This window comes from Zootoca vivipara, chromosome 2, assembly GCF_965207765.1.
Source record: "Zootoca vivipara chromosome 2, rZooViv2.hap1.1, whole genome shotgun sequence".
Classification (NCBI taxonomy): domain Eukaryota; kingdom Metazoa; phylum Chordata; class Lepidosauria; order Squamata; family Lacertidae; genus Zootoca; species Zootoca vivipara.
The window spans coordinates 55466793-55494775 of NC_142584.1; the positions used below are offsets into that span (position 1 = coordinate 55466793).

A 27983-nucleotide genomic window follows, 5' to 3' on the forward strand; every position below is an offset into this window, starting at 1 on the left:
TCCCCTAGCCCTTATAAGGCTATGAGCTAAAGTTTTTTGCCCACTGCGCAAATATGTACAGTGCAAAGTTCTTTGGCAACTGACTAGGCAACATCTTTTCTTAAAAAACGAATAAATGATAAAACCACTAATCTGAATTTGAGGGAGTGGGGGGAGCTGACTTCTGAAACTTTTAACAGTTATAGTTGAACATGTTCAGTTTGAAATCCTTTTAAATCAGTGGTGTCCATTTTTTATCTTCAAAGTAATGCTTTTTTTAAAAAAAATATTTTCTTTATGCTTCATTTGTGTTTGGTATAGATTCCCTCTTTCTAGAAGAAACCAAATATGGTATAAACAGGTGATTCCCAAATTATCAAATCATGTGGTATTAGTGTTTCCCAAAATATTCAAGTCTTCAGTTTTATTAGATTATGCTGCCATATAGTCTGATACAAACCAAAGTTCCATGTGTGCTTGCTTGAGAATAGGTAGGATATAATGCATATTACTGGAGTTGCAAGACTGCTTTAAAGCACAGATAGTTTGTAATACTAATCAAGAGGACTTAAATCCATATTAAAGTGTTTCTATATAAGATTCCACTTCAGGAATTTAGCATTGCTTTTAAGCTCATACCCTTGGTGAATACACTATAGGCACAATAACTACCCCCCCCCCAAAAAATCCCAAATTCTGTTTATCCAACGCCCCACCTGTGTTGCAACTAATGAAGCATATCTTGAAATTATATTCAGGGAGGCGAGGATAGTAATGGGCTGGAGATTGGGACCACATTTTTGGACAAGTATGTGAAAGACAGAAAGGAAAGTTATTTGAATTTGTGGGGTTATGTTTGATTTTGAAAGAATGTGTATCATGGAAGGGGTTGGGTGGGTTGGGAATCTTCAGAGACCAGTTGCTATAAAATGGCAAGGCTTACAATTTGCTAACAAAATGTCTTTTTTATGAATGCTTCTAATGAAATTTTGAATTCTTTGGGAGTCATGTCTTTTGAATATTCTAATGCTCTTATTTCCCCCTTCCCCAGCTAATTCAAGATTTATTGAAAACTTTGCCTCAAATGTTTACTAACTCCCTGGAAACTCAGAGTGCTCTGGGACCTGCACTACAGGCTGCCTTTAAATTGATGTCCCCCACTGGTGGTCGGATTTCTGTCTTCCAGACACAACTTCCAACTGTAGGAGTGGGTGTGCTCAAACCTCGGGAAGAGCCTAACCAAAAAGCAGCTGCAAAGGTTAGCAAAAGCTGCTTTCTATGTATTCTTTAAGTAACCCTTCATTTAACATGCCTTACTGGCTGCAATTGCATCCTTCAAAACACCGTTTTGAACCCATGCCCAGTCTCTTTTATGGATAAGTAGAGCTACTGCTTCAATCCATGCGAGTTTATGGAGAACAGCAGAAATATGTATGTTGAAATTTTATCACTTTGTTTTTTTTAACCAGGACATCCATCTTACACCATCTACTGACTTCTATAAAAAGTTGGCCTTGGACTGTTCTGGACAGCAGGTTGCAGTTGACCTGTTCCTCCTTAGCGGGCAGTACTCTGACTTGGCTTCATTAGGTAAGTAAGGTATTTTCACATTTGCGTTTCATGATGTCTCATTGTAAAAAGGAAAAGAAATCAGCATGATCGTTTTAACAATGTGTTTTAAATAGTAAAAACTGAATCTTAATGGTGGGTTCCCGTTAGAGTATAGGAAGTTAAATTTTAATGCAATAAGCCCGCAACTTACACGGGGGGGGGGGGGGGACGGGTTTCCATTCTGGGGATCATGCCTAAAGCCAAAATTACGTATAGTTAAAACACACCGGATTCATTTGTGAGTGTGATTGCCAGTCATTTTTCCCAGAACCTCTGGCCCATTCCATCTTTTTTCTTTAAAATATATATATGTATTTGCCATGTGCATAAAGCTGAATGCGCACAAGTTAAATGTGCATAAGTTGTGGGCTTACTGTAACATTTCTACAATATTCTAAAATACCTTCTCCCAATACTGTTAGTACAAATCTTGATACTTATCAACGTTAGATTGTATTTATTGTGTTGACTGTATCAGGCATGTCCAAAAAAACAACTTTGGTCGGCCCTCACACATCTTCACTTCATCAAATCCGGCCCTCTTTGAAAAAAAGTTTGGGCACCCCTGCAAGTGTACAGTAGTTTGTTCCTTCAATTTTTCCTTGGATTTTTATTTTTAGGTTGTATATCAAGGTATTCAGCTGGTAGTGTCTATTACTACCCATCTTACCATCAACAACACAATCCTCTTCTGGTGGAGAAACTACAGAAAGAGCTGAAACGATACTTGACTCGGAAGATTGGTTTTGAGGCTGTCATGCGAATAAGGTGTACGAAAGGTCAGACAATTTAATTGGCTAATGTTAAGCAAAGCAGTGCTTCCATAAGTGCCCAAATAAGTAATTGGCAGAAGCGCACATGCAAATATTTAAAAGCTTAGCATCGTGAATTTAGAATATTTAGAACAGTGAACATGCATCTCTGAATGTATTAGATTCTCCCAGTGTGTTGTGATCCAGTGGTCCAGAATACTGGGTGGTGGTTCTCTCTGTCGACGAGTAGGTAGGGTTGCCAGACTCAGTAGAGGACAGGACTTCTGTGCCTTTAATTGCCCTGCTCTCTTTGAGTCTGGAAACCTTAAAGAGAAACCAGCAGACCCTTTGCTTGGAAATTAAACAAAGGGTCTGCTGGTTTCTCTTTAAGGTTTCCAGACTCAAAAGAGAGCAGGGCAATTAAAGGCACAGAAGTCCTGTCCTCTATTGAGTCTGGGAACCCTATGAGTAAGCTGTTTCTCAAAAAGAAAAGACTTGGATGTGTTTAATTTGGAGTCAGGAAGCAGTTCCCACTTCCCTAGAGTTGGATTTCTGCCTCTTCAGTTTTAATGGATACAGGTCTTTAAATCCTTCCTTATACAAAAAATAGCATCTTTGTCTATTTGTTACTTACTTTTGAAAACAAATAAAACAAAATTAAAGAGAGAGAGAATATTCTTGAACTAACTAGCCTTGGAATAGGTAAATGTTTGTTTGTGTGAGCTTGCCCTGGATTTACATATAGAGTCTACCAAGTCTAGTTAAAAATAACCTTCAGACAGTTCTGCCAGTGGAAAAATTTGTTAATAAAGTGAGACCATCCCCTGAGTGTTAATCTTTAAATCAAGATCAGGTGAAATAGTAATGGAGTTGCTTCTCTGTCTTTTATTTTGAGAGCATTATTTTATTTTGAGAGCATTATTGTATTTACCTTAGTCCCCCTTACAGGACTTGACTGACTCCCTGTGATAATGCAAGTGTTAATACATGTGTGTAATTATTCTTTAAGATATTGTGCTACTTATCTGTTTAGTCACTGAGACTGAGACTTTGAGACATTGGCTTGGTCCAAAGAGCCCTCTGCATGTGCCAAAATAGCTTCCACATCAGCACAGAAGGATTGTTGCCCTTTGCACTTAAGTTAAAAATTTCTCTAATAAAGTTTTTCAGCAATGTGAGAGTTTATAGTGGAAATGGGTGTCAGACAGTATCAGTATGTCCATGGAATATCACATATGGCCCTTTGGATCTCAGCCATTACATTATACAAGTTCTCTGAATAGAGGACACCCAGTAAACAGGTGTTTAGTGGCACTGCCTAAGGCTGGTCTGATGCTGGAGAACTGGATAAATTACTGAACTTCAGCAGCTTTCAGACATGCTTATGACTTTCTTTGCAAGAAGTCAAAGCAACATTAGTTTAAAAAGTAATATTAGTATTCAGCATTAAGGAGACAACGCAGTCAAAGTGATTGTGCAAGATTTGAGTTGAAATAGTATTCCTGAAACACTTTTCTCTTCCATAGGCCTTTCGATTCATACCTTCCATGGCAACTTCTTTGTACGTTCAACCGATCTGTTGTCTTTACCCAATGTGAACCCTGATGCAGGATATGCGGTACAGATGTCAGTAGAGGAGAATCTCACAGACATGCAGGTTGTCTGCTTCCAGTCAGCTCTCCTCTATACATCTAGTAAAGGTAAGGGTGTCATGGCATCAATTGCCACTAGTAGTATCTGCTACAATATACATACATGCTTGTTGATCTGCATTTTTTGTGAAGATAAAATTAATTGGTCTTGAGTCTGACTAATTAGCACGCACTGGCTTGTTTGTAGTTTTTTCATTACTGCATTAATGAACTCCAGGCCAGAATACACATTTTTAAATAGAACGACTGTTTAAACTGAATATGGACAATTGTAGTATTTACAATTCTATGATTCTATGTTGAGATTCCTGCATTGCAGGGGGTTGGACTAGATGACGCTCCGAGTCCCTTCCAAACCTAAAGTTCTATTATTTTTCTTCTAAAGTGTCCCCTGTGGAAGTTTGGTTGAAAAACTGCAATCTGTATTTGACTTATGTGAATAACTACGTTAAGGTGAAAAAAAAACCTATTAATTATAATGTTGGGCTACATCTGTGAAAGTTTCTGAAGCATCACCTGGACACATTTGTTAAATGCAGCTCTGATGTTATGGATTTCCTGTACAGGTGAAAGGAGGATTCGTGTTCACACGTTGTGCTTACCAGTTGTTAGCCAGCTGAGTGATGTTTATTTGGGAGCTGATGTGCAAGCAATTACCGGACTGCTAGCCAATATGGGTACGTGCTTTGGTGGTTTTCTGAATGTAAGGTATTTCTAGTTTTAAATAATAATGTCTGAACAATTGTTATTTTATTACCGCCATATTGCTCTTGAGATACTGAAGGTGGTGGTGAATGTTTTCGGTTTGTATTGACATAGAATGCATAACATTCTGCTATAGCTGTGTGGGTTCAAGTGGCTGGAACAATGACTCACTGTGTGAAGGGCTGGCATTCTGCCATCTCTGGTTTGCATTCTTTCTAGCTTTGTTTGTCTGTGTGTGTGTGTGTGTGTGTGTGTGTGTGTGTGTGTGAGAGAGAGAGAGAGAGAGAGAGAGAGAGAGAGAGAGAGAGAGAGAGAGAGAGTCTTAAGCAACTGTAGCACCATAGATCATCAAGAACGCCTAACTTAGTAGCCAAAATCAGTATGTACTTTTTTTCTTTAGCTGTTGACCGGTCAGTTACTGCTAGCCTGAGTGATGCTCGAGATGCACTGGTGAATGCTGTAATAGATTCCCTGTCTGCATACCGGTCCTCTGTCCTAACCATTCAGCAGCCTGGACTCATGGTTCCGATTTCATTACGTCTCTTCCCACTTTACGTGCTGGCTCTCTTAAAGCAGGTAAGGACAAAAGTGAAATTTAAAACATAATATCCAGGATATGAAGGTGCACCAAAATACATGGAAACACTGGCTTTTGCCATTTCTTCTGTCCACTGCAGCTCCAGCAGTTTTTCAGTGTTCCATTTTGGCTTCCCTGAAACTTTACAAGTTGTGGTTAAAGCTTTTTGACAGCAGGTTATGATAGGAAGTTGTTCCTCAAGTCCTGGTGTGTGAGGAGAAACTGGCCCTCTGGATTTAGACTAATGAATCCTGCCTTCTAGATTGATTAGTGTTTGTTGCTGTTGCACTTTCAAATTTATTAATTGTATTTAAATCAGACTGTATCAAACACAACATGAATTTTATACAAATAAGCAGAACACAGATTTGCCAGCAAAGTTGTCCTATCCCCTGCAAAGATTTCTGCCTGCACAACAGACTGCTTCTCCCTGTGTCCCCCTGCCTCCCTAAATCTATTCCAGGGGTTTTCCCCAATCCTCTGGGGCAGATGGGTTTATGTGTGTGAGGAGATAAAGTCTCATTGCACAGGTGCTAACAGAACAATTTTGTTGGATATGCCGAAATTCTAGATTCTGAGTGTAGGCTTGCCTGCAACCCGTAGCTCTTGATGTGCTGCCCTCTGAGATGTCCTTTCATCTTCCTCTCTTACATATATTACCAAATGGGATATAAATTGTATGCTATGCTGTGTATGTTTACTTCCTGAGTAATGGATGTGGTAACAATGCTACTTTTATTCACAGAAAGCATTCCAAACTGGGACAAACATACGTTTAGATGATCGCATCTTTACCATGTGTCAAGTGAAGAACCAACCTTTAGTGTACCTCATGCTTATGATGCATCCTAATTTATACCGAATCGACAATCTCACAGACGAGGTATGATCATATTTCTCTAAATTGTGCCTGTAAACACCACCTCTTAGGCCTCAGTAAGGTTTTGCCATGATTAAGGTTAATTATCATGAAGGGTACAATGCAGTTGGAACATACAGGTCAGTACATTGTGGCTTTTTACACATGATAAAGGTCTTTATTCCTATTGTTAATCAAGATCTGACCTGTAGCCTCTCCATATCTTATCCATTATATGCCTATTTCTTTAGGGAGCCCTCAACGTCAATGACAAAACAATACCTCAACCTCCCATTCTCCAGCTGTCTGTGGAGAAGATAAATAGAGATGGTGCCTACCTTATGGATGCTGGCTCTGTAAGTTACATTCTGGTAATATTCGTATTGTGTGCAACATGTGGCTCATTCTCTTTGAAGCTTCATTGTTGTCATTTGTCAGAAAGTGTATGAAAGAAATAAAATGCACAGAGTAATTTTTTCTGGTTATCCATGTCTGTCTTTACAGGTGATGTTTTTGTGGGTTGGAAAGAATTGTGGGCAGAACTTTATCAGCCGTGTCCTTGGAGTTCCACACTATGCATCAATACCACACAATATGGTAAGAATGTACAGGCAACTCCCACACGGGTGCACAGTGCCAAAAGGGGGCGGGGCAGGGGCAGAACAGGGCCAAAATGGACCTCTGCACATCCCGGAATGGAACCCCCACCTAAGCGGGGATTGCCTTGTAATTCAAAAGAACTTCTGGCTCCTTAGAACTACATGACAAAGTTAAGCTACACAATTAAAATTCCTGCTGTGGAAACTGCAGTGTTTTTAAGGATTGGCTTAGAGGCAGCTCACTTCACCTGTTCTAATCTATAGATATCCCTCACAAGTGTCTGAATTTGTGGGCAGCATTCAGTGAAATAGTTGCACTAGTGCAGAGGGGTGTCTTTCCTCTAGATCGGCTCCAGAGAGTTTAGAAAGCCCCCAGAGCAGATTTAAGGGTTTGTGCAGGCAGAGGAGAAGAGGAGATGGTTCCATTGCATGAGGAGAAACCCTTAAACTGATAGAATGATCCGCTTAACACAATGTTGAATACACCCTGCATCTCCTTATTTAGGGGAATAAAAATGTTTCCTCAAAGATTTCCCACTATGTAGGCCTGAGGGTAGGGAATCTCCAGACTGTGGGCCTGCTCACCAGTTCCATTCCAACGTCATTTGTGACATCTGGTGTGAGCTACCATCATTTGTGAGGCTGTTTGCAAGTGGATGGTACAGAAATTGCTTGCATAGGGACTTTAGAGGCAAGTCCCTTTGACGTTGTCACATGATGTCACAATGGCGTCAGGTGATTGAGGGATCCACTTCCAGTCCTGAAGGAGACATTTGGGATAGGATCCAATGGAGTGCAAGGAGGTGTCCACTTGCGAACTGCAGCTTTCCCCTCTCCTCCTGTTCCATGCACCCCAAAATGTGCGCTGGAGAGTTGGAGGAGCTTCCAGAGCGTGGGGGTGGGAATCCTCTTGCACAAGCGAATTTCTGTTGCACATGCAAGTGAACACCATGGAAGGTCTCTTTGTTTAAGTATACACATTGTTGACGACCAGTTAGCCAGGAGTTGAAGATAAAGAACGGTGCAGAGAGTGAATCCTACTGCTGAATTAAATCTTTTAAGTTTCAGAAGGGCTGCTCTTGCATCATGGTTTATTTATAGTGGGTTGCTGACAGACTGCTAATGGCATTTTGCACAACGCAGGTTTACTTGAGCAGCAGTGCCTGAAAAAATGCAGTGGGTACAGTTTTTGCCTCCTTCAAACAAATGGGCGTTATGCATATTCTTGCAGGTATATGGGGGCCAATGTCAACCTGAATATATCTGAATATATATAACCTGAATACTTTAGATATTATTTTTGATTGGCATTCACAGTAGCTCTTTTTGTGACAGACACAACTTCCAGAACTTGATACGGCTGAGTCTTCTAGAATGCTTGCTTTTATCTCTTGGCTGAGGGAGCAAAGGCCCTTCTTTCCTATATTGTATATTTTAAGGTAAGTGGCATTTTTATATGAGAAGACTACATCAGCATACAGACCTAGTAGCCGTGCAGCTTGCTGCTCACCTGGGACAGGTAGCAACTGGCTCTCTGCGAACAGCTTAGTTACAGACTTCCTCTATTGCATGCCCCCACCTATTAAAATGAGGAACATTCATTCTCTGCCTGCTTGCTTCTGGCAGAGATAGAGTGAGACCACATTCAATGAAAGTAAAAAGGGATAGCAACACTGATATTTGGTGGCATATGGGGAGTGTTAAGGGATGTACAAATGGAGGGGTGCTCAGACCCTTAAGTACTTACCTGAAATGGCCAGTCTTGTGGCAAACATGGAATTCCCACACAAGCCAGTAGTTCTCTTCCATTTCAATAGCAAGAACAGCTACAGGGCTGCCCCAGGTGCTGCCATGAATGAAGAAGTATTTGCTTCCTCCGATCCATGTATGTATCAGAGTTTATGCCCATGCAAACAGCATGAGCATCTTTAAGGCTGTAGATTCCCGACATGTTAACCAAATGGATTTTGCTTTTATCAGACAATTCACATTGTAAATATTTTCTAGAAATGAAGCATTAAAAAATGTTGATGCTCATGAAATTCTGTTTGCTTTTATTTTTAAGGGATGAAAGTCCATGGAAACCAAGTTTCCTGCAAAATATGATAGAAGACAGAACAGAATCTGCATTATCATACTATGAGTTCCTTTTGCATATTCAGCAGCAAGTGAATAAATGAACCCCTTTCAAAGGACCGTTCCTGCATACAGAACACTTGTGCTTGTAATGTTCCTATAAAGTTTTTGGCCTGATGCAGTTGATGAGAATCTCACTGTGATTTTCAGAAAGAAAGGAAAAACAAAGCAAATAAAGGACCACCAAATCTTGTACTTCAAACAATTAAAATCCATTTGAACATGTTGGATGCCTTTTTAATTTGCTGCAGAATGTTTCACTGTAAGTAGCATTATAAAGGCAATATTGAAGAGATGAACCTTTATAAAAGATTTTTTTTGTTCAAAATATTATGTTTCTAACTTTTTTGTTTTTCTGCTTTGTTTTGCTGCTATATTTCAAACCTCCCAAGACTGAGTTGCAGGGAAACTATATTGTCTTGATTTATACAATATGTATCACTAATTTTTTTTAAAAAATACATTTTTAAAGAAGCAATGAAACAATTCGTTGTGAACAAAATATTTAATGAACTTAGTTTCTAGTGCTTTTCAAAATGGATTATGATAAGCAAGGCAGAGTAAACGTGAAATGATCTGGCTGGATTTAAATGAATATGAAACAATTCATTTAAAAAGCTTTAAGATGCACCAGTATTCTAGTACCTGAAAGAACCATGAACTTGCACTATGTCCATTGAGAATTATAATCACATGGCCTGAATCGGCTACAGAAATGGTGACCATGGATACTCGTCTTCGATAGTAACATGATGTGTGTAAGTCTTAATTCATTAATTGAAAGTAAATAGGGGAACAGACTGCCCAACCAAAAGTCATGGATTGCATTTGATTAAATATAAAGTCACATTTTTATATTCAGTTAAGATTTTTAATACGAGTGCTTAATGGTGACACTAAGCCATAATCATCACGATAAAAACAGTGTTGAGTAACTTGTCTAAAATCCAGATGAGCATCTAACATGCTGCCATTTAAAATTGAAAAAATGCAGGGAAGAATTTTTGTGGCTTTAATGGGAAAAGATTTCAGAAATCCTGCTTAATAGGCAAAATCCCAAGTTCTGCATAGTATAAGCAAGAATAATTAATGTTAGTTTTACTCATACACAGGAAACTACTGTGAAATAAATCATGGCAAACAGCATTAGTGTTTTTTTTATGATATGTCTATGTAAATCACCACACAAGCAGCCAGCATTAGTATCATCCTTCATCCATGGTAGAACTTCAACTTGTAGCTGTCTTGGATTTCTATTTTCTCTCACACCTCTTCTCCTCTCCCAAGAAAAGTGGATCGGAAATAGATTTCCATTGCACTTCTTCCTTGGTGTTCCCTTTGTGGAATGATACTTTGCAGCCATTTTTTCGGACCATTGCTTTTGTTCAATTATAGAAGATTAACTGAAATGTCCTCAGTGACGGGCATGGGTAAGCATTACATGCACAAAAAGCCACTAAAGTTCTCTAAAGAACTGTGGTGTTTATAAACCAGCATTTCGAATCGGAATACCAACTCTTATCTACTTCTAACAACATTGTCTGCTAATCTATCCAGTGTGTCAGAGTGGTCTATAAAAAGTTGCTTATAGAATTGTTTACTGTCATGTTACAGGTGGGGGGGAATCTTCCTCTTCAAAACGGATTAAAATACCTGTTGAAATCTGCAAAAGAGAAGCTCCTTATTGCTGGTGTCATTCATTTTTTTAAGTAGTAATTCAGTTATGGAAGTTGCTATAAGAATGAAATGCACATTTTCAGCATGTGATCATAATGCAGTGTGTGCTTGTGAGTACTGGAAATCAAAACCTGAACATTATTATTTTGACCATAGTTCCATTGACTCTTCTAAACAAAAGTGTACAAAATATATCAAGAAGAATTCGTACATAGAAACAGGCTTGTGTGCTTAGATTATTTTTCTGGTATAGGCACAGATACTGTGCATGGATAACAAATGCATCCAGCACCCCTTGGGGTGAATAACTGCTCCCTATGCTGCGTGCATAATATTTTGAAAAGATAACTGGTGTCGCCAGGTTTGATTGCACTCCTTGGGGGGGGGGGCCCTTAATTGTAGCACCATGCCCAGCTATCTCCTGTGCACAAAGATACTTAGTTTGAAGTGTGTGTCGCGGTGTGTGTGTATTTCAAACGTGGTTTCACTTCATGTAAGACAGGATGATAGGCCTTGACTGAACTAGCCTAACTGAGGGAGAAAATGATGTCAAGAATAAATCCCTAATCCCCACCTCTTTAACAAAAATAAAAAAGATGGTGAGCACATTATACTGTCTGGATAGGAATGCTTTTTAGAATGTTCATGCTCTTTTTTGCAATATTGAATTTTCTAATTTTCCTCATGATGGACAAAACTACATCTGCTTCAAGTTGTACTCCTTTTTAATAATAGGGATTGCAGGGCAGACCTACCGGTATGTGTAAAATTGCCTATGCTATACTTTTACTTACAGCTGTCTCTTTTAAGATCTGTAACAACTTAACTAGGTAAGAATGTCCCTGATGCTTCCATCTTAGCGTGGCAGTTCACAACAGATGTTCTCTATTTTTCTATTTTTAAGATTTTTAAACAATTTAGTATGATTGATGGATATGTTAAATTCAGTCAGCATCAAAACCATCCGTTTTAATTAGCCTTTACATTTCTGTAATTTCATAATTTGCAATAATGATGAGGTTTATTTTTATTCAAAATTAATTTAACAGAATATATAATCATACAGAATGTGAAGGGACCATCAAATGTGACATAAAGCTTCTGTCCACCAGTTACAGATTAAATCCTTACGTAGTAAATTTGATTTTGTAAAGTAGTGTAAAATATTGTAATATTAATCCTTGTTTTCTGAACTCAGACATTGATATTTGGTGTGAAATTGTAAACCATGCTCTTCTGAAATCGGAGGCAAGGTTTTACTTGTTCCCCTTTTTACAGTTTGTAATTTTCACTGTTTTATTCCTGTATAAAGTCATTTGTAACACATGCAAATGCTTATTTTAGCTGTGCTAATTTATCAAATTTGGCTACTCAATAAAATTAATTGAAAGAGCTCACACAGAACTTCATCAGTCCTTTTTACAAACAGAGGTTGGACGCCACAGAGAACCTGGCAGTATCAGTGCCATAGCCAGGCTTGAAGCCAGACTGGAATGGATCCAAGTAATCAGTTTTCTACCAAGTATGCCTGAAGCTGGACTGCCAACCACCTTCCTGACCACCTTGCCCCCAAAGGAAATATTCACCATTGGGCAATATATTAACACTTCTGGGTCCAAGTAGGCTTTCTTGAGGAGATGCTCACACCAATGACAAACATAGTTGGTCTCTAAGGTGCTACTGGAAGGATTTTTTTTATTTTGTTTCCTTTAAGAAAGATGGTACTCCTCACTCTATTGAAGCATTAATCACTTCCTGAGCCCGCCTAATCAACTCCCTGCTCTAAGAAGCCAGAATCAGCAAGGGAGAATGAGGCCTGTGGTCAGCTACACTCCTCTAAGCAGCTTGCCCAACACCCTTAAAGGTAAAGGTAACAGGACCCCTGACCATTAGGTCCAGTCATGACCGACTCTGGGGTTGCGCGCTCATCTCGCATTATTGGCCGAGGGAGCCGGCGTATAGCTTCCAGGTCATGTGGCTAGCATGGCAAAGCTGCTTCTGGCAAACCAGAGCAGCGCACGGAAACGCTGTTTACCTTCCCACTTGGAGTGGTACCTATTTATCTACTTGCACTTTGATGTGCTTTCGAACTGCTAGGTTGACAGGAGCTGGGACCGAGTAATGGGAGCTCGGCACTAGGAGAAGGGGACGACAGAGGACGAGATGGTTGGACAGTGTTCTCGAAGCTACGAACATGAGTTTGACCACACTGCGGGAGGCAGTGCAAGACAGGAGTGCCTGCCGTGCTATGGTCCATGGGGTCACGAAGAGTCGGACACGACTAAACAACAACAACAACAACAATGGGAGCTCACCCCCATCGCGGGGATTCGAACCGCCGACCTTCTGATCAGCAAGCCCTAGGCTCTGTGGTTTAACCCACAGCGCCACCCGCGTCCCTGCCCAACACCCTTAGGTTGCAATAATCTAAACTGATCTAGTGCTCCAGATGCCTTAGTTGGACTTAGTGTATCCATGGGGATACTGCCTACCACCCTGTTCACAAAAAGTTACAAGTAGAGAGTCATTAGTGCACACAAAGGAGCTTAAAGAGCAAATGTCCTCATTATATAACACACACACACACCAGGAAAAACTTTTAAAAGTTTGTTTAAGGGGTGGTATGGCCATTGGCACAACACATATTTAGAAGGAGGGGAGGAAAGAAGGACAAAAGAATTAGCAAGTAAAAGCATAATTGCTTCATATGTTGTACAAATGTTAATGCACAATCCTATGCTTGCTTATTTGGATTACAGCCACTGAATATACAGTAATGTAAACATGCATAAGATCTGGGGGTGCATGGATTTTACAAAATCTCAGGAAATAACATTTACAATGGCAAGGTATATTTCACCAAAACTTTTAAAACTACCAGAAACTATCAGGTATACACAACCCCCACAAAAAGACATGTCATGACATCCTTGGCACTCATTTGATGCCTATAATTAATGTATAACAACTCTATTGCTGTCTTTTGTTTAATTGAGAAGCATAGGTTTAATGCAATTTATGAATGTTATCCTCTAGCTGTAAGGATTTCTACATTTAGGAAACAATCAGTCTATAATAGCATAGCAGAATGGGACAGCATTCCTTCCTTCTGTAACCATAGAAGTGTGAGTATAAGACTTGCGTGTTTATGGAGAGATTGCTGATTGGGCTGGTGAGTGCAGCAAACAAAAACAACAACCCCTAATTGGTTTTGAGGATCTAGAGAGCAGTGGAAAGAAAGTAAAATGGGAACACATGGAATTAAGTGGAAGGTGCTTGAGTATGTGTTTTTGTGTTATCTTTGGAAGACATTAACACAATGACACAGCCGCTTTCTCAAATTACTTGACAAGGCTTTAGAAATTCTAAAATCACCCTTCAAGAATTCCAGTAAGAATGGTGCAGTCTCTTTTTATATGCAGACGGAAATATGGTGATCTCTAAATCAAAATATTGCAATTACAAAGGTGTGACAAAACCAATTTAAGCCACAGAAGAGGTGGCTAATTGTGACATGTTTTATTGCAACAGTAGGGTTTTGAAACGGGCACTAATATTTTAACTTCTAAGTTATTAGCTGGACCAAATGATCTCACCTGCTAGACTTTTTTTTATCCATATGACAACATTGTCTGTAAATGACTTCACTGTTGTAGTTAAGTGTTCCTGTAAATGTGTATGTGCTAGTCTTTTTGTAAGCAGAGGGAATTCATGGTTCTGCCTGAGGAGGGAGAATATGAACCATAGAAAAATATTTCTCCTAACAGTACTAGGAAGACTGATGCTGTAGTAAGTTTATTAGCACAGTGGTACCTCGGTTTACAAACTTAATCTGTTCCAGAAATCCGTTCTTAAACCGAGGCGTGCTTTCCCTAATGAGGCGTCCTGCCGCTGGTGCCCTTCCACCATTTGGATTCCGTTCTTAGACCGAGGTAAAGTTCGCAAACTGCTTCCGGTTTTGCGGAGTTCGTAAACTGAATAGTTCGTAAACAGAGCTGTAATTAAACTGAGGTACCACTATATAGAATTGTAGAGTCGGAAGGGACACAAAAGGTCATTGAGTTCAGCTCCCTGCAATGCAGGAATCACTGCTAAAGAATTACTGACAGATGGCCATCCAACCTGTTTACTAAATTTGAGGTTTTGGTCTACCACCTTCCCAGGTAGTCTGTTCCACTGTCAAACAGCTCTTACCATCAGAGGACTTTGTCTATTTGCAAAACAGCTCTTAGGTTTGGAACTCCAAGCAAGATGAAAGCATGGTTTAATTCTGTCATTTTTAACACTCCATAGTGAGGAACACTTTATTATACTTTAAGTGCTAATGTTTATGATTTCACATGTCACATTTTGGCGGGTCTGCTTTAGATTTTGTTAGGGTTTTGAAAGAGTAAAGAGATTAATGTATATTTTGTAATTTTGTGCATGAGAAACATATTTGTGTGCATTGCATAGCTGAGACAGTTTACACTTTGAGCCTTGGAACAATCTTTGATTCCTTAACCAAATACAGCTCTTCCTGCTTTTATCTTGGAGAAGTCCCCCAGACATTCAGGTGTTTTTAGGCACCCATGATAGGAGAGGGAGACAAAACTTTGTATGTGTGTACTTACTGCTCTGTTTAATATATGTTTCCATAAAAGACCTCAAGCTTCCATGAGAGATGTGCTATGATTAGCAGGCATTTTCTCGAAGACCAAATAAAAACGCTAAGAGCTATGAAAACGGGATCTGAATGAGACAAACCCTTAAAATATGGGCAAGTTATCTGTATTTCCTCATATAAAGGTGCACGTTTCTCAAAATTTCTTAAAAGGGAATATTAGTTTTAATGGAGCAAATTACATTAAATTTTGCAGATTACATTTCCTCGAGTAATTGTCCTATTTTTCTGTTTCACTCGCCCAAATACATTTGTAGAGTCAGGTTTGAAGATGCCACCATCTCCTGCATTAGGGCAAATGCTACAGCGTGGAGCGATTGTGACACACACACACCCCTTGCTGTATGAGGTCATTGCATAACCTCATCCCCCCCCCCTCCGCGCGCTATTACGGTAATGCCTCTGCCTCCATAGCGCATGCGCAAGCACTTCTTCGCGAGGCTGCTTTCGCCATCTTTGCGAAGGGCGCCATCCTCCAACGAAAACAGGCTCAGGTTACGAGTTCGTCGAGGTGGTTTGCCGTAAGCTCTCGCGGTTACAGTAAAAGCCTGTCTCCACAACCCGCATCCAAGATGGCGCCGCTCGTGCCACCGGCTGGAGGCGGTACCTAAAATGGCGGCGGCGACTGCGCGTTAGCGAAGGGTTGTCAGAGCGGGGCCTGGCCGTTCCCCATTGTGTGCCTGCTGCGGAGAGGAAGCTCGAGGGCTTTTCGCTGCTGCTAGGGATGGAGACGGAGCCTCTGGAAGGAGACGGCGGCGGCCATGAGGGGCCTAGGACGACTTCGACCACGGGCCCCGGACTCACTGCTTCTCAGCGCCGGGCCGAGATTCGCCGGAGGAAACTGCTGATGAACTCCGAGGATCGGATCAACCGGATCATGGGCTTCCACCGGCCAAAGGCGGGTGAGGACGGGGCGTGGCTTTGGGGGGGGCGGTTTTTGACTGCGCTGGGCATTCCCTGCGTTGCCTGGGCGCTTATGAACGACCTCCTTCCTTCCTTGCCGGGGGTGGGAGCTCTACACGCGTCCCTCAGACCGAATATTAACAAGCTAATCTGATGGCTCAAAACGACGCTGCCCCTCCCCGAGCGATATATCGCATTCGTCTTATTTGGGGTGCTTCCCCCCACTCTCCTTTTCAGTAAAGGTGCTTTGTTTGAAGATGAATCAAGTTCTTTCATGCGATCCAAGGATGTCTGTTTCAGCTTTGAAAATGGTCACATCTGTCTCTACGTCCTTTGGGAAGAACAGATCATGCACAATTTATAAATTAAAAAGCGTTTCGTTCAGGATTTGTGTTCCCATTTGCAATGGAGAAAGCTGAACGCTCTTATATTTGACGCGAAAGTGCCAACAAACCATGCTGAATCATTTCAATACTTATTACTGAATGAAATCAATATTTTTTCCCATAATTCTATTCTCTGAATCATTTTTATCCCACCTGTTGCTTATTTATTCACTTAATTTATTAGGTTTTTTTTTGGATGGCATATGGGTTTAAAACAACTATTACCACCAAGAAGCCCTGGGTGGGTGTATCCTTGCAATAAGTTTGCAAGGTGCGACTGCGCAAGAGCTTTATGAGAGAATTTTACGAGAGAACAGGGATTTGAATCTTTCTACTCCTTTAACCCTAACCAGTATAACACACTGACTGGTCTCTCTCCTGTTCTTTACAATTTAGATAGTGTTTCCAGTTCACAATATAACTTGTAACACTTGTTTGCCTTGTGTTGCCATTTTTAAATGTGGAACTGAGACCAAGATGATTTGCCTACTGCTTGCATAATGAATCTTTGTCATGTTCCTTGATTTTCTTTGAATATGTAGATAGTTTTATTAATGTGCTGTGCTTCTGGTTGCATTTAAAAGCAGAGAATGTAACTTAACACTTAGGTGGGGAAGCTCCTGCTTTTAGTACTTTTTGGTCAAGAAGGAGGAGGAAGAGAGTTGTGGAAATCATTAGAACTTGCAGGTACCGTATATTCCGGCGTATAAGGCGACCCCCAACTTTTCCAGTTAGAATATAGAGTTTGGGATATACTCGCCGTATAAGAAATACGACCTGGCGTATAAGACGACCACCAACTTTTGAGAAGATTTTCCTGGGTTAATGTAGTCTTATACGCAGGAATATACAGTACTGTATATATGTGCTTTGATTCTTTCTGTGTCCTTCAATACTCTTTAATATTTACAAAGCTGAGATTCCACAGTATGTATTGGTGCCATGCTGTTCCTTCTAGTGTGTTTGAAATACTGGAGATTGAAATACGGTAGTTTCTTTCTAGTTTAAGAATGCTAGTAATCCTCTGAAGAAAGATGACAACTTGAAGCACTTAAGAGTCCCTGAACCAGGTGTTGCTAAAGCTTTTTTGTCCCATGGGTCCCATGGGTCACATTCAGTATTGGCCAAACCTCTAGAGGCCACAGGTCAGCACTGGATGTGGTCACCCCATACCCTCACTCATGCACACTTGCATGTGTATACTTTGCCCTCAGCTGATTTGTGCAGATTAGCTGAGGGTCATCAAAGTATTGGTCATCAAAGTATTTGTCTGGAGGCCAAGGAGAGGGTGATTTTCATCCCTATCAGGTTTAGACCTTTCTATCATTGTAACACCATTACCAGTGCTTTTTTTTTCTAGAAAAAGAGTTGCAGGAACACCCACTTTTTTTGAGTTGAGCATTTTTTTAGGGGAAGCCAAAGCTGGCCTGGGGGGCAGCCACTCCTGTGCTAAATTAAGGTTTAGCATTGCTTCCTCCCCACAAACATGCCCTCTTTCCTTCTCTTCTTCTTGGCCAACACTAAGGGGAACAGCTGCTTTATTCAAGATTAACCACAGTTTAGTTTGCTGTCCAAACCCTGAACTATGGCTAATCTTAACTATGGTTAACTATCTTAACACAGTTTGACTAAGCTTGGATGACATGAGAAGCTGTGACTAATCAAAAATGGAAAGCTCAGGGAGATGTTGGGTGAAAGCATGTGAGCCTGGGAGAAAGATAGGCTTTCTTTCGCAATGCTTAACTGTGGGTTAGTGTTCTGTCCAAACTAACCCATTGTGGTCAGATTTCTCCTTGGCAGGCTTTGTGGCTTCTCATATGTGTTTTATAAAGCAGTTTTGGACAGCGTATAGAATGGTGTTTTTCATTATTCTGTCACAATTCTTGGAGAAATGGGCATGAAATCTTTACACTTTGAAAAGATTAAAGATGGTTTGTACTTTTGTTCTTCCTTCTACAGTTTGTAGCCACAGATCATTCTTGGTATGACTTGCTTCTCTCCAAACTGCTATTACAGTATATGCAAAACGAGTTATTTAAAGAGCTTTGGCAATAAGTCTCTCTGCAATCAATCTATTTGACTCAGAGAAAAAATATGTGTGGGAAATGTATTATTTGGTTATTTGGCCTCGATAAACTACTGTAATTGGAATGGAACCAGAGGAAAGCACATGGAATGGAGTTGGTAGAAGTAACCACTCTAGCTCCATGAAAATCTGCTCTTGAGGATTAGGGAATACTTTTGATTAGAGTGGGCTGTAGCGCAGGGGGATGAAGGTGAGAGAGGGAATCCCCCCAAATTAGGTGGAGGCACAAGCTCTGATTGTGAAAGTTGTTTCTATCTGACTTTTAAAAAATTCTCCTGCTGTCCACATAGTATGAAAATTAAACCAGCAATAAAACACAAGCAGTGCAATCTTTTCTGAAATTACCACTGAACAACTAGTCCTTGTGTTTCTTTCAAAAGCCAGCAAGTAACTTGTCCTGTGTCCTTTTGAAGGGAGCTGTTTTGTAGGCTGAGGTCTGTAAGGGAAAAGGCACCAACTCTTAGTATCTTTTTGAAATGGCATTATGCTTTATTTTTATTTAATAAAATTATGCCCTGCAATAATAACCAGTACAGTGGTACCTCGACTTACAAATTTAATCTGTTCTGAACGGACCTTCGTAAGTCGAAAAATTCGTTAGTAGAAGCCTATGGGGAAAAATAATAATAAATTGTAAGTTGAAGCAACCCCTATTAAAAATTCGTAAGTCGAAAAAATCCTATTCGTGCCACATCCAAAATGGCGGACGGAGCTCCGTCCGTAACTTGAAACATTCATACGTCGAGTCATTCGTAAGTCGAGGTACCAGTGTAGTTCAAATTCATAAAACAATCAATATAAATAACTAAAGCCTTGGCTATCTTTCAGTATATCACTGCACAGGCCATTTCCTTAATGCACAAAGACCTGAAAGAAACAGCAGGTATTTAGCTGGGGCAGGAAGGGGAAGTGTTGTTAGGCTCACTGTGAAAAGTATATGCCATTCTTGTCTGACCCCTACAATAACATACAATATTTAGCATAGTGACTCCTTTCTTTTTTGCCTCCTCTTTAGATGATGACAGCCATTCAGAGTCAAAACTTCAGCTGGAACAAGATAAGCCGAGCACCCTTCCCACTCCTGTTTCCAAACGGGTTGTGCTAGGTGACACTGTTTGCAGTTTAGCAGGAACAGCCGACCATGCAAGCAGTGCAATAGAGCACAAGGGAGAGAAAAAGGACTTGTTTAGCATAACTCCCGAGGTTGGAAATGATGGCACTGGCGAACTCCGGCAGCGCAGCAGAGGGGATCTGATGGAGGTTCCGCAGAGAGCACCTCGCCACGGGTTAGACCAGTATCTCTCAAGGTTCGATGAAGCAATGAAGCTAAGAAACCAACTTATCAGTGAGAAGCCAAGCCAGGAAAATGGAAATGTGGTGGAGGAATTTGATTCCTTCCGCATTTTTAGATTAGTGGGGTGTGCACTACTTGCCATTGGAGTTAGAGCTTTTGTGTGCAAATACTTGGTGAGTAAAGAAAAGTCTTAGTAACTTAGTGCTTCTTGTTTATTTAACCAGGTTGCCTTACTGATAAGCCCAGAAAGTTTGACAGTGGAATTTGCATTAGACAGATAAGGAGTTTATGCTGAGAAAAGTAATAACTTTCTTTAGGTCACTCATTAAGTTCATAGCTAAGTAGAGATTTGGATTTAGGCCCAAATGCATAATTCTGTCCGCTCTTCAAAGGTGGCTTGCCCTATGTAGTATTTCTGAACGGAAATTCTCTGTAGATCTGTAGTGTAAAGCATTGTGATGATTGAGCAATGATTATTTTAAGACATGGTGTTGGCAAGAGGATCAGAACCACAAGAACTTGTAAGCTCTGCCCTAGCAAAAACATCAAGAAATTACTGTACTTTGGTGCTCTTCTGTATTGACAATAATTAAGCTATGAGTAGCCCTGGAAGCCCAGGACTGCAAGCAGCGTTGTTTGCTTTTCAGGCTGTGCCAAGTACTGTTCCAGTCTATACAAATGGTGCTAAAGCACAGCTGACAATTTACTAGCCAGTTATAACATTTGATAGTGTAACAAACGTGGCCTTATGCATGAAACTTAACTACAAAATACGCCTAGGTTTTGCCTTGTCTTAATCCTGTTGTGAGCTAATCACATGAAGTGGCCTCTCCAAAGCAATTGGGCTAAAGTTTTCTTGCCATCAGAACCCTTAAGGAAGATGTAACCATCTAATTTTAGGACTGAGGTCAAGTTGGCCAGATATGGACACAAATTTCTAGACATCAAAAATGAAGAAGACTGCTATCTTAAGTTACATAATTATCTGTCAAAAATCATACAAAACTATCCAAACCATTTTGAGATTCCCAGGCTCGTTTTTATGGGAACTGGATAATCAGCAGAAAAGCATTTCCTAACTATATAAAGTACAATGCCTAATCATTGCTACTATCAAGTTGCTTTAAATTATTCAAAAGTAATAATGTTATTGCTTAATTATGTGCAAGGTTGATTGTTGACTGAATGATTCATATGAAAGTTTTCCTTGGGGACTTTTTTGAATGGACACATTCCTAGACATTACTATAGCACTCTAGCCCTATAGGTCTGTACCAGTACATTAGATATATGTTTCTGACTTCTCTGGATCTTCCTTAAATATAAATTCAGTCTGTTTCAACAGTGATGCTTTGAAATTTGGTTCTCTTCTCTATATTTTCCAATCATTTGGCTGAAACACTTCATAGACTATTTCCTTGAAATAATGTAGCAATATGAATTTCTTGTTACTACTTTCTGTTTAATTTAATTTTTTTGTTTCCCCCCCCCCCCCCCAGTCAATATTTGCTCCATTTCTTACCTTACAACTTGCATACATGGGGTTGGCGAAGTATTTCCCAAAGGTAAGACCTTTTTTAAGGACAAATCGTTTATCAAAATGTCTTACCTTAAAAAAAGATTTGATGGAGAAAGCTCCGAGTTAGAATTTTCTTAGATTGTATGCAGTGTAGCAGATAATGACAATATAATGTTAATTTGGGTTTATCAGCAATTGTTTGCATTTTGTGTATATACATTTTAAATACTTGAGAGTAGTCAGCTACAGAGACAATGCATAAACTCTTCAGTACTGAGGATCTTCATGGGTGTAAGTTACATTCAAATTTAGAATACTTTACTTCTGAGTAAACATGTTTTGGACTGCACTCTGAGGTTGTGATTCTAGGCACGCTTACCTGGGAGCCACTCTCTCTGAACTACAGTCATACCTCGGTTTAAGTAGGCTTCGGTTTGAGTACTTTCAGTTTAAGTACTCTGCGGACCCGCCTGGAACAGATTAATCCACTTTCCATTACTTTCAATGGGAAAGTTCGCTTCAGGTTAAGTACGCTTCAGGTTAAGTACAGACTTCCAGAACCAATTGCACCCATACTTCGGGTTAAGTACGCTTCAGGTTGAGTACTCTGTGGACCCGTCTGGAACGGATTAATCCACTTTCTATTACTTTCAATGGGAAAGTTCACTTCAGGTTAAGTACGTTTCAGTTTAAGCACTCCGCGGACCATCTGGAATGGATTAATCCACTTTCCATTACTTTCAATGGGCAAGTTTGCTTCAGGTTAAGTACGCTTCAGGTTAAGTACAGACATCCAGAACCAATTGTGTACTTAAACCGAGGTACCAGCTTACTTCTGAATAGTAAAATGCAGAATTGCTCTGTAAGATGAGCTAACCTGTTGATCTTGCCCTTACCTGGAAGTCACTATCCATAAGCTTGGTGGCATCATTGTTGTAAAATAGACTTTGTCAAACTTCAGGCCCAGTGTTCCAAACTCTCATTGTTCTATGCGCATATTGCAACAGGGAATTTCATTAGCGCAAGCAGTTTCTGAGCTCTGAGCACAATACTGCGCCTAAGATTTCAGATTAAAACTGCAGTGGAAGGAAAGGAAGACCTTTTTCTGCCTCCCCACTTCCAGCTACTCTCTGAAGACTGGAGAAGAGACCCTCTTAAGAATATTAGGGGGATGGGCAGGGGAAGGACTAGACCAGGCACCCCGAAACTGCGGCCCTCCAGATGTTTTGGCCTACAACTCCCATGATCCCTAGCTAACAGGACCAGTGGTCAGGGAAGATGGGAATTGTAGTCCAAAACATCTGGAGGGCCGAAGTCTGGGGATGCCTGGACTGGACCATGTGAAAAATGAACATAATATTTTAGCTGTGGTTCATTCATTTTCAGCTTTGTATTCTTGTTATAAAAAAGCATGCCTAGACATTCCGTTGTTGTGCCCATAACATAGATTTAAGGTGCCATTTAGCTCCTAGCTTTCATATCTCAGTTTCTAACACTGACCAGGCCACATATTATGGCAGTTATCTCAGAGGCTTTTTGTAGCATAGGCCGTGTATTTTCATCTTGAGATTTTCTTATGGCATTGGCAATAATATTTATGTGACAGACTAATCATCTGAATTCTAACTGGGAAGAAAATCCCCCTTGATTGAATAGGTCTCATTCCTGTTGGTGTATGTAGGAATGCAGCTGGTTTGAAAAAGAAAAGCACAATGTTTACTTGACCGTTGTCTGTCCCCCACCATGTTATGCGACTGTGAATCCAGTGAACTAATCACTTTTCTGCAGATTACTTTTGAATAACTTTTCTGGGAGATGTTGGCTTTCTTGATTTATATCAGGGGCGGGGAACGCTTTTCAGCCTGAGCGCCGCATTCCTATGTTGGCAGTCTTCCAGATGCCAAAAGTGGGCAGAGAAACAGACGTGGCATGTACCTTTGTACGGAAGGTGACATTCCAGCCACACTCAACAGCCAGATGTTTCTAATTACACACACCTCTCTCCATCTTCCATTCAGGCAAGCAAGGTGCATCATTGCAATCCAAGGACACATTCTAGCTAGGCAAAAGCGCTTGAGGGAGGGCACAGACCAAGGCTCCTAAAGGCTGAATTAAAAGGCCTTGCAAGAGGCTGCATTGGGGGCCCTGGGCATGAGGTTTCTGTCCCTTTTGCTTTACATTTTTGCCCAGGGATTGATGCACAGCCTCATGTCTTCTTCTAACCTTTTAGTGTATTGATCAAATATCTTGCTTTTCTTTCAGACTGGTGACATTTTCAGCTAACTTTCCTTTGCTGTCATCATTGTTGTTGTGACAATTGTATTGAGTGAAACACGAGAATTACCAAATGTGGATGACAAAATGACTTATTAAGTAACAATTAGTGGACAAAAATCCCTTTTAGTATAGACAACTGGCAAGCGAATGTAATGGAACTTTGAAGAAAGGAACAATTTCCAGTGTGATAACACTGTTTCCTTGTCCCAAAGTCATCTTCATTACTTCATCACTGTAGCCTCTGCCCTTGCCTGATGAATGTAAGAGAATAGCACCAGCTGCTGTTTGTGAGCAAAAAGAGCTAATCATAATAGAAACAAGCAACCAAGATTACAGGAAAATACATTTGAGATGTATGGTAGAATATTAGGTAATCTTATAAATGTATTATTATTATTATTATTATTATTAGAATTTATATACCTCCCTATACCCGGAGGTCTCAGGGCAGTTCACAGAATAAAATCAAGATTTAAAACCACAAAATACCAAATAAAAATAAATGTATTAAAGCTCTGATAAGGTGCTTAAAGATGAAAGCTGTGAAAAATGAAATAATTTTTATTTCTTCTACAGAGTGAAAAGAAAACGAAGACCACCGTATTGACTGCTGCTCTTTTACTGTCTGGGATCCCTGCAGAAGTGATTAGTCGTTCCATGGACACTTACAGCAAAATGGGGGATGTTTTTACAGACCTTTGTGTCTATTTCTTTACTTTCATCTTCTGCCATGAACTGCTTGTGTTTTTGGGTTCCTGAAGTGCCATGATAGCTGTGGAACTTGGTGTAATACTTCAGCTGGACTGCGTCACTCTTGATTTCATACATGCCTCTGGATATATAAACAGTGTTAACCCTATATCCAATACTTGCTTCAGTGCAGCTTAAACATACTTTGATAGGGAAGAGCCTCAAAGTCCCAGCTTTGAAGCTAAATTGGTAGATTTTGAGTGCAGTGCAGAGTGATCTCAGATATGGAAGGTCAAATGCAAATATTGGTCAATGGTCCAAGGACACACCTTTCTGTAAAACTGAAATGTGCCCTTTCTGTCCACCACCCCAGTTACAGGAATCGCCCTGAAACACTAATCTTTCCCTTTGGCTCTACGATTTGAGAGCACAGTGCAGCTGAGGTCTCCTACTTGAATAGAATTATGTTAGTCTTTATGGGTGAATCCAAGGATTCCATGAGCAAAACTTAACTCATCAGACGCTCCTGCTGGAAGAAAGTGGGGGAGGTGATTTTTGTGTTCCTCCTATACCAGAGGGCTGGGGATTCTCCAAACTTGCGGGGATAGCACAGGAGGAAGAGGGGATCAGAAAAAAATTGTTCCCCTCTCCCTTTATCCAGCAGGAGTCTCTGATGGGTCTCTAGTTTTTTCTCCAACTGGATCTTTCTGTTCATGGAAGGAATGCTCTGAATACAAGCTTATCATAGGAATATCCTAGGAGTTTATTCTATTAGCTTATATCCCTCAATTTATGCATTTTAGCAGTCAGGATAGTCTTACAAAAATACGGTCAGTGCCAAGATTGATTCTACAATAGAATTAGGCTGGATGTACGTCATCATTTTATGTCTTCCTTAAACGGGGTAGCATTCTCTTTGTTTTCTTGTAGTTAGGAAGGTTTTATTTTAGGATGTGAATGCAAGAGCTAAGACCAGGCATCCCGAAAACTGCGGCCCTCCAGATGTTTTGGCCTACAACTCCCACGATCCCTAGCTAACAGGACCTGTGGTCAGGGATGATGGGAATTGTAGTCCAAAACATCTGGAGGGCCGAAGTCTGGGGATGCCTGGCTAAGATGAAGCAGTGAAATTCAACTTCTGTATGTGTTCCCATTAAGCATTCATTGGGTGATATCCAACGTTAATCATACTCAAAGTAGACCCATTAAAATCAGTGGATTTTAGTCCTTCATTTCAGTTAGTCTACTCTTGAGTTTGACTTGCATTGGATACTGCCTGCTGTCTCTTTTTTTTGTAACCTGACTAGGAATCTTAATTACTTGTGTTTACATGATCTAATGCAATATACAGCATTAGTGCAGATTAAAAAGCTGCTCTCTTGGGTAAACTATACTTTCGTACCTAAAAATGTCACAAGTTTTGCTCATTCCTCTGACTTGACAAGTGCTTTTTTTTGTTCATTGTAGTATAAATTAACACAGGTTTCTGCTTCCTATTTCCTATATCTTCCTTTGCAAGAATATTGCATGTGGAGTCTGGTCATTCTCTTTTGTCTGGACATTCAAGGGATCATTACATTTATCAGTAGCAGGGGAACAATGTGACTTGTAAGAGTACAGACCAGATTTTAACCATAATTTTAATCAAATTATTAGTTTGTACAGTTGCTTACATGTTCATTTCACATGGGAATGCTGACTCACAATTAGGTTTTTATAGCCCATCTGAAACAGATACAGTGAAGCGTCTTCCATCAAAAACATTAGGGCAATTCTAGGTAAATGCTCTTGATTGGTTCATTTCTGAAAGATTCCTTTCTATTGGTCAGTACCATAAAAACAAGTCTTTACTTGGTTTTAGCTGGTGGTCCTTCGTATTTATTTATTTATTTATTTAGAGTTAAGTTCCTTCAGTAAATCACAGTTGCTGTTTACCATTAAAAACAGATTTTATTACTAAAAAAATAAATACAAATAAATTAAGAACCCTATAATATTAAAGTCTGGTTCAGATGGAGCCCAGGTTTAGAGAGCATGCATACCCAACCTTCCTTTCTCCCTCCCCATCTTTCTCTGCTCTGCTTCAGTGCTGTGTGCAATGTTTGCGGTCCCTGGCTCACTTCTGAACCTGCCACCCTGACAAGTAATTGGCACCAGCCTTAGATATTCAGTGATAAATTAGGCTGGGAGAAATCAGGCTATTATGTAATAGTTACCTTTTTGCTGAAGGATGAGTGGATATTTGCCTGGGACCTTAAGAATTAAAGGGAATAAATGTTCTGGAGGTACAGTGGCCATCATAAACGATAGGTGTTGCCCATGTAGCTGTGATCCCCTAAGTTACTGAAATCATTCTGTGATTATAGAGGCTAATGTAGCTTCTCTTTTTAGAGGCGGTCACTTTTTTGTTTTTGTTTTGGATAATCAAAATAAGCTGTTTTCCTTATTTTGCTTCTTTCCTGCTTCACAGTTTTAATACTGCATTCATTGACCCACGTTTCATTCTTCTAATTATATCTGTTACATGAAGAAAATTGTTTTTAGAGTAAATATGGATGCACTGGAGACATCTGTGCACTTGGATTGGGGTGTTTGCCATGGCAGTTCCCCCCGCTGAAGACATGATTCTGCTTAGTTTAAAAAACCAACATTACTCTTTAGCAGTAGGAACTGTTGTGGCAAAAACAGCAAGCAAAGCCCTGTTTGTATCAGTGTTCTTTCCTGGGCATGTATTTCTTTCCTCTCTAGAATTGGGCCGTGATATATTCTATTGTGTTCAGTAGACTTTGCACTACGATAAAATCTCAGCATCTAATTGTATATGTTATGGTATCCCAAGTAAAAGAGCCCCATTAAGGTCTGACTGTGTCTCTGTTGACATGTTGAAAGGTTCTATTTGAATCTATATGGAAAAGATTCAGAACAATTGCTTTGCAAGTGAGGGCTGAAATTGAGCTGGCATTTAATAATTCTATCTGTAAGGAATGGCTCTTGCAGAAATACTGTATCTGCGTCACAGAAACCTTCAAAATGCTTTGAAGTTTTCATCATTCCCAACTAATAGTTTCAGAAAGCTGATAGAATTAACCATTAAAACACCTTTCAGCTGGTGTTTCTGAATTTCTTTAATTCAAATTTGCCAAGCTGGACTTTTCAACAGTGATAAATCAAGTCTAAGATTTAATGGGTAGAACATAGAATTTTCCCATATTGCCCACTTCCGCTATGAATAGTGATGTATAGGGTGGGATAGCAGGTGAATAGTAAAAAGGTGTTTTGTATGTGGTTCCTTTTGCAAAAAAAACTCATTTTGCAAAATCCAATAAACCTCATGTCGTCATGTATGTCCTCCAGTGTAATTATTTCTAGACTACTATGCAGTTTTGTCTGTTACCATTTATTTGTTGGCATGCCTTTGTAATTCATTTTTAAAGACTACTTGGGTTGTCAAGTGTTTTACTAATATATTTCCAATGTTTTTTTTTTCATTTCCAACAATAGAACATATGTTCATGTAACTTATGGACAAGCATGATTTAGAAAGTAAACAATTAAACACTGCAGTTAGCTCTGTTGAATCTGTTTACACACCACAATAGGCATTGCCAGCTGAACAAG

General features: G+C 40.0%; 2 protein-coding genes across 4 annotated transcripts in view; both read left to right on the forward strand.

Annotated features, from left to right (window-relative positions):
* The window catches only part of SEC24A (SEC24 homolog A, COPII component), a 33536-nt gene extending 21592 nt beyond the window's left edge, over positions 1-11944 (forward strand). For all 3 annotated transcript variants that reach the window (XM_035105466.3, XM_088661917.1, XM_088661918.1), the window contains exons 13-23: positions 1031-1237; positions 1449-1569; positions 2211-2369; positions 3869-4042; positions 4561-4671; positions 5100-5275; positions 6022-6159; positions 6387-6491; positions 6640-6732; positions 8070-8173; positions 8800-11944. In XM_035105466.3, coding sequence (XP_034961357.3) covers positions 1031-1237; positions 1449-1569; positions 2211-2369; positions 3869-4042; positions 4561-4671; positions 5100-5275; positions 6022-6159; positions 6387-6491; positions 6640-6732; positions 8070-8173; positions 8800-8914 — 1503 coding nt within the window. In that variant the 3' untranslated portion in view covers positions 8915-11944. The remainder of the gene's footprint in view (positions 1-1030; positions 1238-1448; positions 1570-2210; positions 2370-3868; positions 4043-4560; positions 4672-5099; positions 5276-6021; positions 6160-6386; positions 6492-6639; positions 6733-8069; positions 8174-8799) is intronic.
* Positions 11945-15358: 3414 nt separating this feature from the next.
* On the forward strand, positions 15359-27705 carry CAMLG (calcium modulating ligand). The gene is made up of 4 exons (XM_035105467.3): positions 15359-16112; positions 19601-20052; positions 21379-21444; positions 24252-27705. Exons 1-4 carry the CDS (start codon positions 15935-15937, stop codon positions 24432-24434), a joined length of 879 nt encoding a protein of 292 aa, XP_034961358.3. The 5' UTR covers positions 15359-15934; the 3' UTR covers positions 24435-27705.
* Positions 27706-27983: the final 278 nt, after the last annotated feature.

Coding starts and splice junctions, on each gene's coding strand:
- CAMLG (XM_035105467.3), top strand. CDS start 15,935: ATGGAGACGGAGCCTCTGGAAGGAGACGGCGGCGGCCATGAGGGGCCT. Junction 20,053..21,378: donor CTTTTGTGTGCAAATACTTG/GTGAGTAAAGAA, acceptor CCCCCCCCCCAG/TCAATATTTGCTCCATTTCT. Junction 21,445..24,251: donor TGGCGAAGTATTTCCCAAAG/GTAAGACCTTTT, acceptor TTTCTTCTACAG/AGTGAAAAGAAAACGAAGAC.